This window comes from Diaphorina citri, unplaced genomic scaffold, assembly GCF_000475195.1.
Source record: "Diaphorina citri unplaced genomic scaffold, Diaci psyllid genome assembly version 1.1 scaffold209, whole genome shotgun sequence".
Taxonomy (NCBI): Eukaryota; Metazoa; Arthropoda; class Insecta; order Hemiptera; family Psyllidae; genus Diaphorina; species Diaphorina citri.
This window is the reverse complement of record NW_007377646.1, coordinates 1-12,831: the sequence shown is the minus strand read 5'-3', so window position 1 is coordinate 12,831 and position 12,831 is coordinate 1. Positions and strand designations below refer to the sequence as shown.

Sequence of the window (12,831 nt, the reverse complement as noted above, 5' to 3'; positions counted from 1 at the left end):
AACATGGGAAAAAACATGGGTAATGTTATTGGAAACTTATGTTGTTATTTTGTTGCAAAATAAAAAGATTTTGAACAAAAAAGTTGTGTTTGAACACCTTATTTCTCATACCATGTTCAGCATGATGAAAATATAGTTTGTCTTGTACCTATTCCATTTTTACCAGAATTAACCATCATTTAATATGTAATTATTAATGTTTTATTGAATTTTGGTGGATAAAATAATTAAAAAAAAATATATATATTCTTGACCCTTGTATTTCAATATTTCTCCTTTTTTGAGTTTTTCCACGTTTCTGTTCAAAAAAAAAATCGAAACAGGTAGTAAATGTTCACTGTTTGTTTTCATTTTATTTCAGTATTTTATCATTATTTGTCTGGTTGCTCCTCTCTTGAGAGAAAATACCTATGCAATCATATCAGTGATCTTTGTAAATCTAGTGCAACCCATGATTCTAGCAGTAGGTAAATACAAATTAGCATTATTTTCTAAATTAAATACATTTCTGTCCTTCAGGTCCATATGGGAATGGCAAAACCTACACTCTCATCGGAGACGAGCGTAACATTGATCACGAGCCATCCAAGGGCATTCTCCCTCGCTTTATCTACGATACAATGAGCCGCCTACTCATATTAGAAGTCAAAACGGGAATACAATACCTGTACTATGTCAGTTTTATAGAAATCTACAATGATATTGTGATAGACTTGCTCTCTGTTGGAGAGGAAACACGAGGGAGCTTTGTGCTCGATATAGATGAGCTTGGGTACACTCATATACATGGAGTGAGTAAGGTAATTGAAATTCAATAGATTTTGGACACTTTTTTTAAGAAAAAGATTTTTGATAAATCAAATTGCAAATACTGAGGTCTTTTTGTCCCAAAACCAAAGAGAAGGTGGACAGGATAGGATAAATCCAGCTGTTTTTTCTAAGATAAGGTCTGCTTAGAGCAATAATCAAAACAGCAACCTAGGGTTTAAGACAGGTGTGCTACTTTCTAACATGGTAGGAGTAAGCCAGCCTTTCTGAAAAAGGATTAAAAAAAACACAATATTTCCCATTTAGGTGCTGGTTCAACATAAATATACTAGAAAGGAACCCTTTGAAAAATTTGCAATCAATTTACAATCCACTGAGGGAATTGAACTGGGGACTTTCTACAACTACATGGCAAGCAAATAGTTTATAACTGGGTCAACCATGTCCCCAAAAAATGGTGTTGGGTTTCAGGTCTCAAAATGGTGTTGGGTTTCAGGTCTCATTAATCCCCTTCAAGAAATATAAATTTAATAACATCTAACCATGCCCCAAGCACAATGCCAAAGCAAAAAATAATACTTTCTACAAATACATGGCAAGCAAATAGTTTACAACTGGGTCAACCATGTCCCCAAAAAATGGTGTTGGCTTTCAGGTCTCATTAATCCCCTTCAAGAAATATAAATTTAATAACATCTAACCATGCCCCAAGCACAATGCCAAAGCAAAAAATAATGAATCGGGACCTCACACACCTTCTCTCTTTCCAGATGCAATGCACCAGCTACACCGACGTCCTCCACTATCTCAAACTGGGCCTGGCTCGGCGCAACTCCAAAACCCTTGACACCCACCTCTCCTCCCTCTCCCACGCAGTGTTCACCTTCCACATCTACAAACATCCTGATTTATAGACCCACAGCAAGACACTAGTCTGTTCCCTGATTAAGGTCCCCCTGCCAGAAAAATGAAGGACTTACAGAAACCCTGATGATCAGCAATGCTTAACTCAATCATGGGACCTACTTGAGTACATATGTACCTTTAGATCTCTCCCTCTGCTGGCTCATGATGTTGGGTTTCACCCTTACCAAAGGGGACCGCGGTCCTTAGTCCCCTGCTTCCTGGATACAGCCAGAAAGGCTCACATTCTGTGGGAGGTACAATACAGATTTGGGACCACCATAAAACACAAGAAAAAGATTTTTGATAAATCAAATTGCAAATACTGAGGTCTTTTTGTCCCAAAACCAAAGAGAAGGTGGACAGGATAGGATAAATCCAGCTGTTTTTTCTAAGATAAGGTCTGCTTAGAGCAATAATCAAAACAGCAACCTAGGGTTTAGGACAGGTGTGCTACTTTCCAACATGGTAGGAGTAAGCCAGCCTTTCTGAAAAATGATTAGAAAAACACAATATTTCCCATTTAGGTGCTGATTTAACATAAATATACTAGAAAGGTACCCTTTGAAAAATTTGCAATCAATTTACAATCCACTGAGGGAATTGAACTGGGGACTTTCTACAACAATAAAACAATCGATAGTCACTGTATAAATGATAGAACCATTGGAAGTAGTCCAAACACTAATCAAATCAATAGTTATCAGGGTAACCAAACGATTGGACACAATTTGTTAGGAGCGTACCTGAATGACAATTTGGTTGTTCAGCGACTGACCGATTTTCAGCAACCTCGAACCGGGGACAATCTTGGGCCAAATACGAACGTAAACAATCTAAATCAATCTTTAAACAATCAAACGAATATGAACAGTCTAAATCAATCAACTGTAAATCAGTACTCAAATGTGAACCATCATTTAAATGTGCAGAATCGATGTGTAAATAATCTACCTCAATCAAATATGAACAGTCAACCGTATGTAAACAATCAAATGTACCCAAATATAAACAATCTCAACCCAAATGTGCACAAACAGAATCTAAATGTAAACCAAATTCATCAAGTAAGTCATCAAATATACTCAGATGTGACCTGTTTACCACCGTCAAATGTCAATACTCCTCAAGCGCCTTCGGTTTTCAAAGACAATCCCGCGATTGGTGCCCAGCGAACGGAACACTACAGTCCCTTTAGTCATCTAGACACGTCCGGTTCGCCTGTGAATTCTCAAAAACCTGGCGGGGATTTTGGGTGCAACGCCCGGTCGCCAGTTTCGATTCCGCCTAACTGGAACCAAGGGTTCCCCGGACAGGGTCTCGTCCCGGGTGTAGAATCCCTACAGGCGGCTCCGTTTCAGATGAATACGAGCGCCTTCCAAGCGTTCATTGCGCACAACTACCTCGCGTCTTTCATGCACCGGGCTGGGGGTTTGTCGCCCGCCATACCTATGGTGCCGCTCACGGGGCAGCCGTCATACGAAACGGGCGAAGCAAAGCCTCAGTCACCGTTAAGCAATCCATCGCAAGGCAGCCGTGGCAGTCGTTTCTCCGCCACTGAATCTCCGTTGACCTCGCAAAGTTTTAACGCGTCTCCGTCCGGAACTCCTGAGTGTCGAGATAAGAAAACTCGAAGACACAGGAAGGAACCGAAAGGACGTGATAGTCGGAGATCTAAGGAGCGGAAAAGCCGAAATGGGCCAGCTCATGAAACTGGCACAAGGAATGTTCAAAAGGGAACCGATGGGAATGATGAATTGAGACGAGAATCTGGGCAAAGTCAATTGAAGCAATGTTTAAATGAGTGCGACAATTGTGCTAAGATTGTGAAGAATTGCAAGGAAAACAGAGAAGGGAACCTTGATCTACGCGGTGACATTGAAGTTGATGGGCATAATTGCCTAAACACAACGCGTGGCACAGTTGAAGACGAACGGCTTAACAAAATGAACAGCATCAACCACAAACTGGCCCTTACCGAACTAACACCAAAAAGTGCGGCTTTGAATGCATGCACTTTGATTGAACCAGATATGGCAACAGCATCAACCACAAACTGGCCCTTACCGAACTAACACCAAAAAGTGCGGCTTTGAATGCATGCACTTTGATTGAACCAGATATGGCGAACTTAGCGGTCAACATTGCTCATCTTACTTTGAATGACCAGGTGAACCATATTGCCGGTTTGAAGGATGGCGTGGAACCTCTCCAAGGTGTACCCAAGGATATTCTAGACAGAGTTTCGTCCTTGAACGAAGCTCCCAATGGTATGGCAAATAGGGAACATTGCAAATAATGAGGTCTTTTTGACCCAAAACCAAAGAGAAGGTGGACAGGATAGGATAAATCCAGCTGTTTTTTCCAAGATAAGGTCTGCTTAGAGCAATAATCAAAACAGCAACCTAGGGTTTAAGACAGGTGTGCTACTTTCCAACATGGTAGGAGTAAGCCAGCCTTTCTGAAAAAAGAATAAAAAAACACAATATTTCCCATTTAGGTGCTGGTTCAACATAAATATACTAGAAAGGTACCCTTTGAAAAATTTGCAATCAATTTACAATCCACTGAGGGAATTGAACTGGGGACTTTCTACAAATACATGGCAAGCAAATAGTTTACAACTGGGTCAACCATGTCCTCAAAAAATGGTGTTGGGTTACAGGTCTCATTAATCCCCTTCAAGAAATATAAATTTAATAACATCTAACCATGCCCCAAGCACAATTCCAAAGCAAAAAATAATAATAAATCGGAACCTCACACACCTTCTCTCTTTCCAGATGCAATGCACCAGCTACACCGACGTCCTCCACTATCTTAAGCTGGGCCTGGCTCGGCGCAACTCCAAAACCCTTGACACCCACCTCTCCTCCCTCTCCCACGCAGTGTTCACCTTCCACATCTACAAACTCTCCAACGGCCAGCTCACAAAACACAACAAACTAATCTTCATTGACCTAACCTCCAACGAGAGCGAAAACCTCATCGAGGAGTCCATCCACAGCTACAACGAATACTACAACTCTTCCTACCGTCCAACGGCCAGCTCACAAAACACAACAAACTCATCTTCATTGACCTAACCTCCAACGAGAGCGAAAACCTCATCGAGGAGTCCATTCACAGCTACAACGAATACTACAACTCTTCCTACCAGATCATTTACGATGTGATTGCCAACAAATATCCATTCATAGTCCCCAACTACTTCACCGCCATTCATAAATTCCTGCAAGATGCATTCAATGCTAACCTAGTCAAGCCCGTGCGAGGTAAGAATCAACTCGACTTTGTGCCAAACAATATGAGAACCATTGTTCTGTGTTGTATTTCCAACGAGCCGGCTTTCGCGAATGATGTTAGCAATTGTGTGAGCCTCTTGAGTTATATTTACAGTTTGTACCAGGCGGGCACGCCCCCTGGTGGCGAACAGATAAACAAGGAGGTGTTTATTAACTATCTGCGGAATCGGCAGATGACCAGTGTCCCCATGGGGGTTGGACGAGAGAACGGAGGAATTGGACCTGAAAATGGACTGTGGAATGTTGGCAATCCACAAGGGAACCTTGAAAATGGAACGAGAATTATTCAAAATGGAATGGTCCAAAATGAACCCGGTATGATAGGAAATGGTATAGTGAATGTCGGTAATACACTAGGGAACATAGAAAATGAACCCGGAAATCTTTGCACACTAAATAATGTTGGACAAGGGAATATCGGAAATGGACCAAGGATTATTGAAAACCCAACAGGAAATGTTGATGACTTTCAAGGGAACGCTCGAAATAGAATAACGAACTGTTCCGGTGGATTAGGAACTGTTGAAATGGAAAATGGTTTACTCAACGATAGACTGATGAATAATAATGGAAGTGCCAATATAAATACCAATATTAGCTTGCTTAATCATCCAATTAGCAGGCACTCGAAATGGAATAACGAACTGTTCCGGTGGATTAGGAACTGTTGAAATGGAAAACGGTTTACTCAACGATAGACTGATGAATAATAATGGAAGTGCCAATATAAATACCAATATTAGCTTGCTTAATCATCCAATTAGCAGGCGCTCGAAATGGAATAATGAACTGTTCCGGTGGATTAGGAACTGTTGAAATGGAAAATGGTTTACTCAACAATAGACTGATGAATAATAATGGAAGTGCCAATATAAATACCAATATTAGCTTGCTTAATCATCCAATTAGCGGGCACTGTGTGAACACGAATAACTTCCTAAATCATGGCAATCACATGGGAAACGTCTTCAATCACTCTAGTAATTTTAGTAGGAACAATTTTAACATTTGTGGTAATAGAGATATCTTTAATATGATGTATATAGATAGTCATACGGACAACCCTAGTCAATATATTGGAAATGAAATAGGTAATGTTAATACTGGTCTACGAAATGTGAGTATAGAATTCGCACCCCAAAACGTTTTAAACAGTCAGGTAGACCCGTTTCTAGCCGACAATCACATGGGAAACGTCTTCAATCACTCTAGTAATTTTAGTTGGAACAATTTTAACATTTGTGGTACTAGAGATATCTTTAATATGATGTATATAGATAGTCATACGGACAACCCTAGTCAATATATTGGAAATGAAATGGGTAATGTTAATACTGGTCTACGAAATATGAGTATAGAATTCGCACCCCAAAACGTTTTAAACAGTCAGGTAGACCCGTTTCTAGCCGAACAAATTCGAGCGAAAAACGCTCTCCCTTCCGACTTCGTTAGAGCGAACAAACCCGCGACGGGTAGTCCGTGTGAGCGAAAAGTGAACGCTATAGAGACGCGGAAGAGGTCCGCTTGCCGCCCGTCGCTGTGCAAGATTGACGAGGAAACGGATGACGAAGAGAGTAGCGACGGGAAAAGTAGCGTCGAGAGCGGCTCTGAAAGCGACCGAAGTCCGGGCAGTAGCGATGCTTATAATTCGAGCTTGGCGAGCGATTCGAACTGTGAAGACCTCCATGATGAAGAAGATGAGAATGGTGATAAAGAAACAGTAGCGATGCTTATAATTCGAGCTTGGCGAGTGATTCGAACTGTGAAGACCTCCATGATGAAGAAGATGAGAATGGTGATAAAGAACTAAATCTTCACAGAACTAATGAAGAAAATGGTAACGCTATTGATGAAGCAAATAGTGATGGTACTTATAAAGACAAAGTTACCGAGGAGAAGATCCGTATTGATGGAAAAAATAGTCCTGTTGATGAAGCCAATCGTGATGGCAATCATAAAGATAATAATGCTAATGAAAACGTAGAAGACCAAGAAGAAGAAGTAGATCCCAAAATGGACAACGGAAAGTCCGAATCTGACAAAATAGGCAACGAATTAGAACCCCATTTGGTCAAGGTACAAGACCATACGGACAAAATCGAACCCAAACTAGATAAAAGACCGAGCCAACTCGATAGGGTAGACCCTAAACTGACCCAAGACGGATCGGGCAAAAAAGAGCCCAAACCAGACAAAGTAGGACCCCAAAGAAACGAATTAGAACCCAAAAAGCGAGGTGCTCGCGGATATTAACAGTCTCATCAACAAGTTGAAACCAGGCTACCTTGCGGACACCCTCGGACGGGAGAAGGACGCAACGGAAAGCGACAAGACGGTCAAACCGGATGGGAACGACAGCAGCAGCAATGCTACGCTGAGCAAGACGTCGGATATCAAAGTGGATGCGCAGCCGGAACCCAGTGAGCGAGGGTGCGAAACCGCAAAGTCAAATGCGTCGTGTACATCTAAAGACGTGCGGACCACGCACAACGCTAACGAAGGCAACAACGAATGTAGCCTGACGACAAGTCCGAAAGAATCGAAAAAAAGCGTTTCCCGAGAACAACCTAGCCTTGTGTCTGAAATAGTTAACCAAAACACAGTAACGACTATATTCACACCCAATGTCACAATCCTCACTAAAGACCCAGAAACCGTAGCGAACAAATCTACAAACCCAGACACTCTGTGTCTATCCGATCCGAAACAAACAGGTCCCAACAGAACAGAAACCTCAAGTCAAACTGACGACAGTACGCCAAACCTTCCCAGTACCGCGAACGGGGCACCGGACAAACCCAATGGAAGCCCTCAGGGACTAACACCCCAAGGAACAACACCACTAGTGGAGTCACCTCACGGAAACACAAACAAACAGACGAACAAGAAATGTGACGTCATTGAAACGCTTATGAACGGAAGTGACAAGAAGCTAGACAACCTCTTAGAGACAGAATCCAGCATAGACACCCTCGGTAGCGTTTCCATGAGGAACTACAAGATTTCCAACTCGACGGAAATCTCCGAGACCGCCCTGTCCGTCGCGGCAGTCTCCGACAAAAGTGGCGCAGCCACGTCCGTCGGCGAAAAGCCGCGGAAGAAGAAGTCTTCCCTAAGTCGGGCATTTAGCTTTCGAAAGTCCCACAATGTGACGGCCTCAGGGTGTCCTTCAACGGAGCGCTCTTCCGAAAAACCGGCTGAGAAGGAAAGGTCGACGACCGGTAAGAAAATTAAGAACTTCATCCTCAACAAGTCCGGCGATAAGAACAAGTCCACCGACAGTGTCCGGACGAAAAAGCCGGACGACCAGCTGTCCAACTGTTCCAACCAGAGCGTTCGAGGTGCCAACAATCCTGCCACAGGTGGCGCGAACGATAAGTTGTCCAACTCTTCTTTGGTGGCGAGGTTGAAAAACGCTGGGAAAGGCGGGGATGATCGGAAGACTGACCCTGTTGGAACTTCTGCAAGCCAAAGTGGCACCAACGGACACTGTGAACAGTCAACGCGAAACCAAGACGTCTGTCGTCAAGAGCGAAACCCGAAAGCGAAACATGACGAAGCGTCTAGTCAAAACCAAGAAAACGTCCACGACCAAACCAACGAATCATCCAACGATACCAACGCTGAAGCCTCAAACGTGAAAGTCAAACAGGACGCCCTCCAACGGAAAATCGCCGAACTTCGGGAGCAAAAACAGGTGATCGTTGAAAAGCGAATGAAACTGTTTCCGAACAAGTGTCGAGATCACACGAAATCTGAATTAGCGAGGAAGTTGTTCTACGAATACGAGGAAGCGATTGAGACCATTGATGAGTTGATAGAGTATAAGGCAAACGCTATTTGGGAACTGGGCAATGGTAGCGATAATAGTCGAAGCAATGGGAATACGAATAGCGGACCAAATGCTGCATATGACACCAATAGTCGACTCGCTAATATTGGATCAAAAGCAAATCCCAATTCTGGATCTAATACTGGTGGATATGCCAATGATGAACACGGTGGTCAAAGCAGTAAAGGAAGCTATCTAGAAAACAATCTTGTCAAAAACACTCCAGATCAATGCACAACAAAATTGAATAACCAATACATCACAAACGTTGGTGAAACATGCCACAATAAGCATTGTAACATGAGTGAACCTAGCCAAAACAGTGGATTTTAATTTAGTAATAGAAAGCAGAGTTTTTTTTCGACAGAGGGTAGGTTCTGTAGTAGTGTAGCAACAAAGGTTTGACCATCCCGACAGCGAAAAGAGAAATAAGACAGGATAGGAGAAAGCCAGCCGTTCCAAGAACGGACCTTATCGGACTGACCCATTGTACAGACTGTTTAGGATGAAAATATTGTTCTCGAGTGTATTTTACTCTCTCTATAGTCTCTATCCCTGATTTATGACTTCAGTAAGAGACTAATGAAAAAAAATTGAGGGAAAATCCACAATTCGCATCATTTTCTCTCTTGTGATTTTCGCTCTTAGAAGTACTCTTAAGATCGATATCAAAACGAGACTTGAACCAAGTTTAAATTCAGATTTTGTTCCTAGCCTGTAGCCAATCAGACTGCTTAATCCAGTTGGTTTAACTTAAAGTTTAACAGGTCAAGTTAAACCAAGTTTGAGTTGCGGTTCCGGCCATCAGCAATTAATTTAGCTGGAGTTCGAGTTTTCAGTTGGATTTGGTAAAGCCCGGCTGTTTCGGATTTAACCATGAAAAGTCTTGGGGTGCTGGCACTTGGTTGTTTGTATTGTTTGAATTACGGTAAGTAAATAAACAATGTAAATTTGTAAATAATTATTTTTCTGTTGTCAGTTGTAAAGCTCCTTTTCTGTTTTATTTTAAGACAAGTGTTTCCACTGGCGCGCCGCACCGTTTTTATTTCCCACTTTCAAAATTTTAATTTTAGACTTGAAAGGAAAAAACAAATTGGACCGATTGCAATAATACTTTCATTACTAGTATAGCTCGCTATGCTATAGTAATAGAAAGTAAAAAACATGTTAAATAGGTGTATTGACCCCATTTATATTCATTACCTTTTTTTTTCGATGACTCCTACCGTTTGCGAGATAACAGCAAAACAACATTTTTACTGTGGTCATTTGGCCGGACCAGTTTAATGCCCTTAAAAGAGAAATTGGAAACTATTTAGAAAATATAGTAGGTAATTAAAAAGGAGATATTTAAAACCTTCATTTTTTTTTTTTAGTCCGGGTCACCTGTAATGAGTTTGACATCGTTCTACCTCCGGATCAGACCGGCCTAAACTGGTACAAACCAGGTGCACCCCAAGCCCCCCTCGCTGCCCCTAACCCGCCCCCTGCCAATACCACCCTGGTTCCATCTACCACCACCCCAATCCACTGGTCATTTCGACAAGGAAGTAGGTTCTTTATGTCGCTCTTAGGAACGGTTTGTCCGATATCGATGAAATTTCTGCCGTGCTAAGCGAAAACGCCGTATGTCAAAAAAAATCGATTTTTGGTATTTGGTGCTAAATGGTTCCTATGATCCTAAATTTTGTTCAAATATTTTTTTCTTTATCCTAAACCCCTTAAAAACTACACTAAAACGTTTTGCCGTATGTCAAAGACGTATGTTTGCCGTATAGATTGATAGCTTTAAACTCGATTTCCCGAAAGTAGGGTTTTTTACATACGGCGTTTTCGCTTAGCACGGCAGTATTTATATCAGATTTTTTAAGGAAAACCAATTTAAAAAAAAAATGTATGTACCTACCTATAATTCTGTATATTCTGCGAACACAATTGATTTGTAACCAAAACCAATTTAAAAAAAAACTAGTTTTTTTGGATTTTTGGCTTTATGGTTTTTTGGACAAAATTTGCACCACCATTTTCGTGATCCTGGTAAAAAGACCTTTAATTTGATATATAGGTCGACCAGGTTTGGATAAGTCCTTCTATGGGAACAGACCGACCGACCGACCGACCGACCGACCGACCGACCGACAGACAGACCGACAGACGACACCGAAGCGAATACAATAGTCCGTCCCTTATACCTTTTTATTACTGTTGTAATAATAAAGGAAGGACGGACTAAAAATTCTCTAGGTCCTGTTCGAGCCGTGGAAGTCGCCTCTCAAAGCTTCAATTTTCCAGACCGTATGAGAGCGGCGGCGGTATCCATGGAAACGAGAAAAACTTTCTTCCCGTCTTGGATTGTCGATTTCTTCTATTATTGGCCTTGTAAGCGCTAGGCCGCGGGTTCGATTCCCGCTCGGGGCGGATTTTATCCTGATGGGATAATGTTCGTTCTCGGAACGGCTGGCTTTCTCCTATCCGGTCTTCCTTCTCTCTTCGATTTCGGGACGATAAGACCATAGCAGTTACAGTTCCCTCTGTCAAACCTCTTAAAAAAAAGTCTATTTTTTCTGCTCTTTGACTTTGAATGTAAGCGCAACTGGTCTATTCTTCTTTTTCCTCTTGGTTCAGGTTCTGTACTCAGTTTGCTATGGATCAACTCGAGGCCCAGACAGGAGGGAGCTGGCTATCTTCTCTTACAACTATGGTGGGCAGTATGTTCGTTCCTGAGGACAACCAAATGCGGACGCAACAAATAAGGTACGAGAGTGATCATTTAGTTGAAATACTTACTTTACTTTCTGTGTCCTTAATATACCTAGGTATTGTCAGCTCCCATGGCGTAGTGGTCACTGCGCTCGCCTTGCACGCGGGAGACCCGGGTTCGATTCCCGGCGGGGTCAAGAAATTTGTATCAAGCAAATGATTGACTCCGTGACTGGCTGTTGCGGGGCCCACTCAGCCTCGTGAGGAAAATGAGTAGCTATGACATATAAATGCGCATAGCGACCGGTGCCAGCATGGTAGGTAAACATTGGATGTTAGATGTTAGGATTATTGAGATATTGGGAAAAATCCTACAATGCTGCAGTGAGCACCAAAGTTGTGACATAATAACACAAACTGCATTTACATTAGGTCTAATATCTACTTTTGATTCACATTCTTCACGTTTAAAATTACCTTAATGTTCTACCTGCCTTGGTGGTGTAGTGGTCAAGACGCTCGCCTGTTAAACAGAAGGGCGTGGGTTCGATCCCAGCCGAGACATGGAATTTTATCTTTTCACTCCTATGCAACAGTCTAGTTAGCTTGGAGGGTAGCACGTCTGCAAGCGCTAGATTGCGGGTTTGTTTCTTTTTTTTACGGAACCCAACCCAGATTTTTTTAATAAAAATTGTATTTTGCAGAGTTAAACTCATGAGATTCGTAAAATATATATTTTTTTTTCTTTTTTTACTTTCCTTATCCTATAAGAAGGAAAGTAATGTAATTATTTAGTCATCTACCGTTTCCTACGTATAACATACCTACCTAGATATGTACCCTTGCAAATCGAGCAATCCATGTGTCTTTCCAAATTCATGTACGCATTACTCTACGCTTGTTTCTTCAACTGTTTAAACAAGTATGTAAGTATACTGAGGTGCAAAAATTTTTGAAACAGATTCATCTTTTTTTGTAGATTCCTATTGCAGTCAACAATTTTTTACAAAAAAAAATCTGGTGTGAACATTACACGACTTTCCTTATCCTATTGAATTATGCTTATTTGAGTGTTCTTTTACCTTACCTTTTACAATACCTCTAACCGTTTAGTCGATATAGCTGAAAACCGGCAAAAAACGGTAGAAAACCGCGAAAAAGCGGTCAACATACCGGCAACCGCAGTACCTATCTCAACCAATCTAAACCAAAGTTTCGTGTCGCATCCTTGTCACATTTCACTGCTACATACCAAATTTCAAGTCTCTAGCTCTTACCGTTCTCGAGATATTTTGTTTACAGACACACACACACACGGACCAA

The 12,831-nt window shown here is 41.7% G+C and overlaps 3 protein-coding genes across 3 annotated transcripts; all 3 read left to right on the top strand.

Annotated features, from left to right (window-relative positions):
* The first annotated feature begins 399 nt into the window (after positions 1 to 399).
* Positions 400 to 5,647, top strand: LOC103506016. Its single transcript, XM_026821186.1, has 3 exons — positions 400 to 800; positions 1,539 to 1,668; positions 4,707 to 5,647. Exons 1-3 carry the CDS (start codon positions 621 to 623, stop codon positions 5,645 to 5,647), a joined length of 1,251 nt encoding a protein of 416 aa, XP_026676987.1. The 5' UTR covers positions 400 to 620.
* A 365-nt stretch (positions 5,648 to 6,012) lies between these two features.
* On the top strand, positions 6,013 to 9,141 carry LOC113466079 (ras guanine nucleotide exchange factor E-like). Its single transcript, XM_026821185.1, has 3 exons — positions 6,013 to 6,682; positions 6,745 to 7,172; positions 7,213 to 9,141. The coding sequence occupies exons 1-3, from the start codon at positions 6,013 to 6,015 to the stop codon at positions 9,139 to 9,141; spliced, it is 3,027 nt and encodes a 1,008-aa protein (XP_026676986.1).
* A 282-nt stretch (positions 9,142 to 9,423) lies between these two features.
* Positions 9,424 to 11,562, top strand: LOC113466078 (the record flags this gene model as incomplete). Its single annotated transcript, XM_026821184.1, has 3 exons — positions 9,424 to 9,736; positions 10,185 to 10,341; positions 11,434 to 11,562. Coding segments are annotated over exons 1-3 (338 nt in total), but the record flags the coding sequence as incomplete, so codon positions are not given.
* Between the last annotated feature and the right edge of the window lie 1,269 nt (positions 11,563 to 12,831).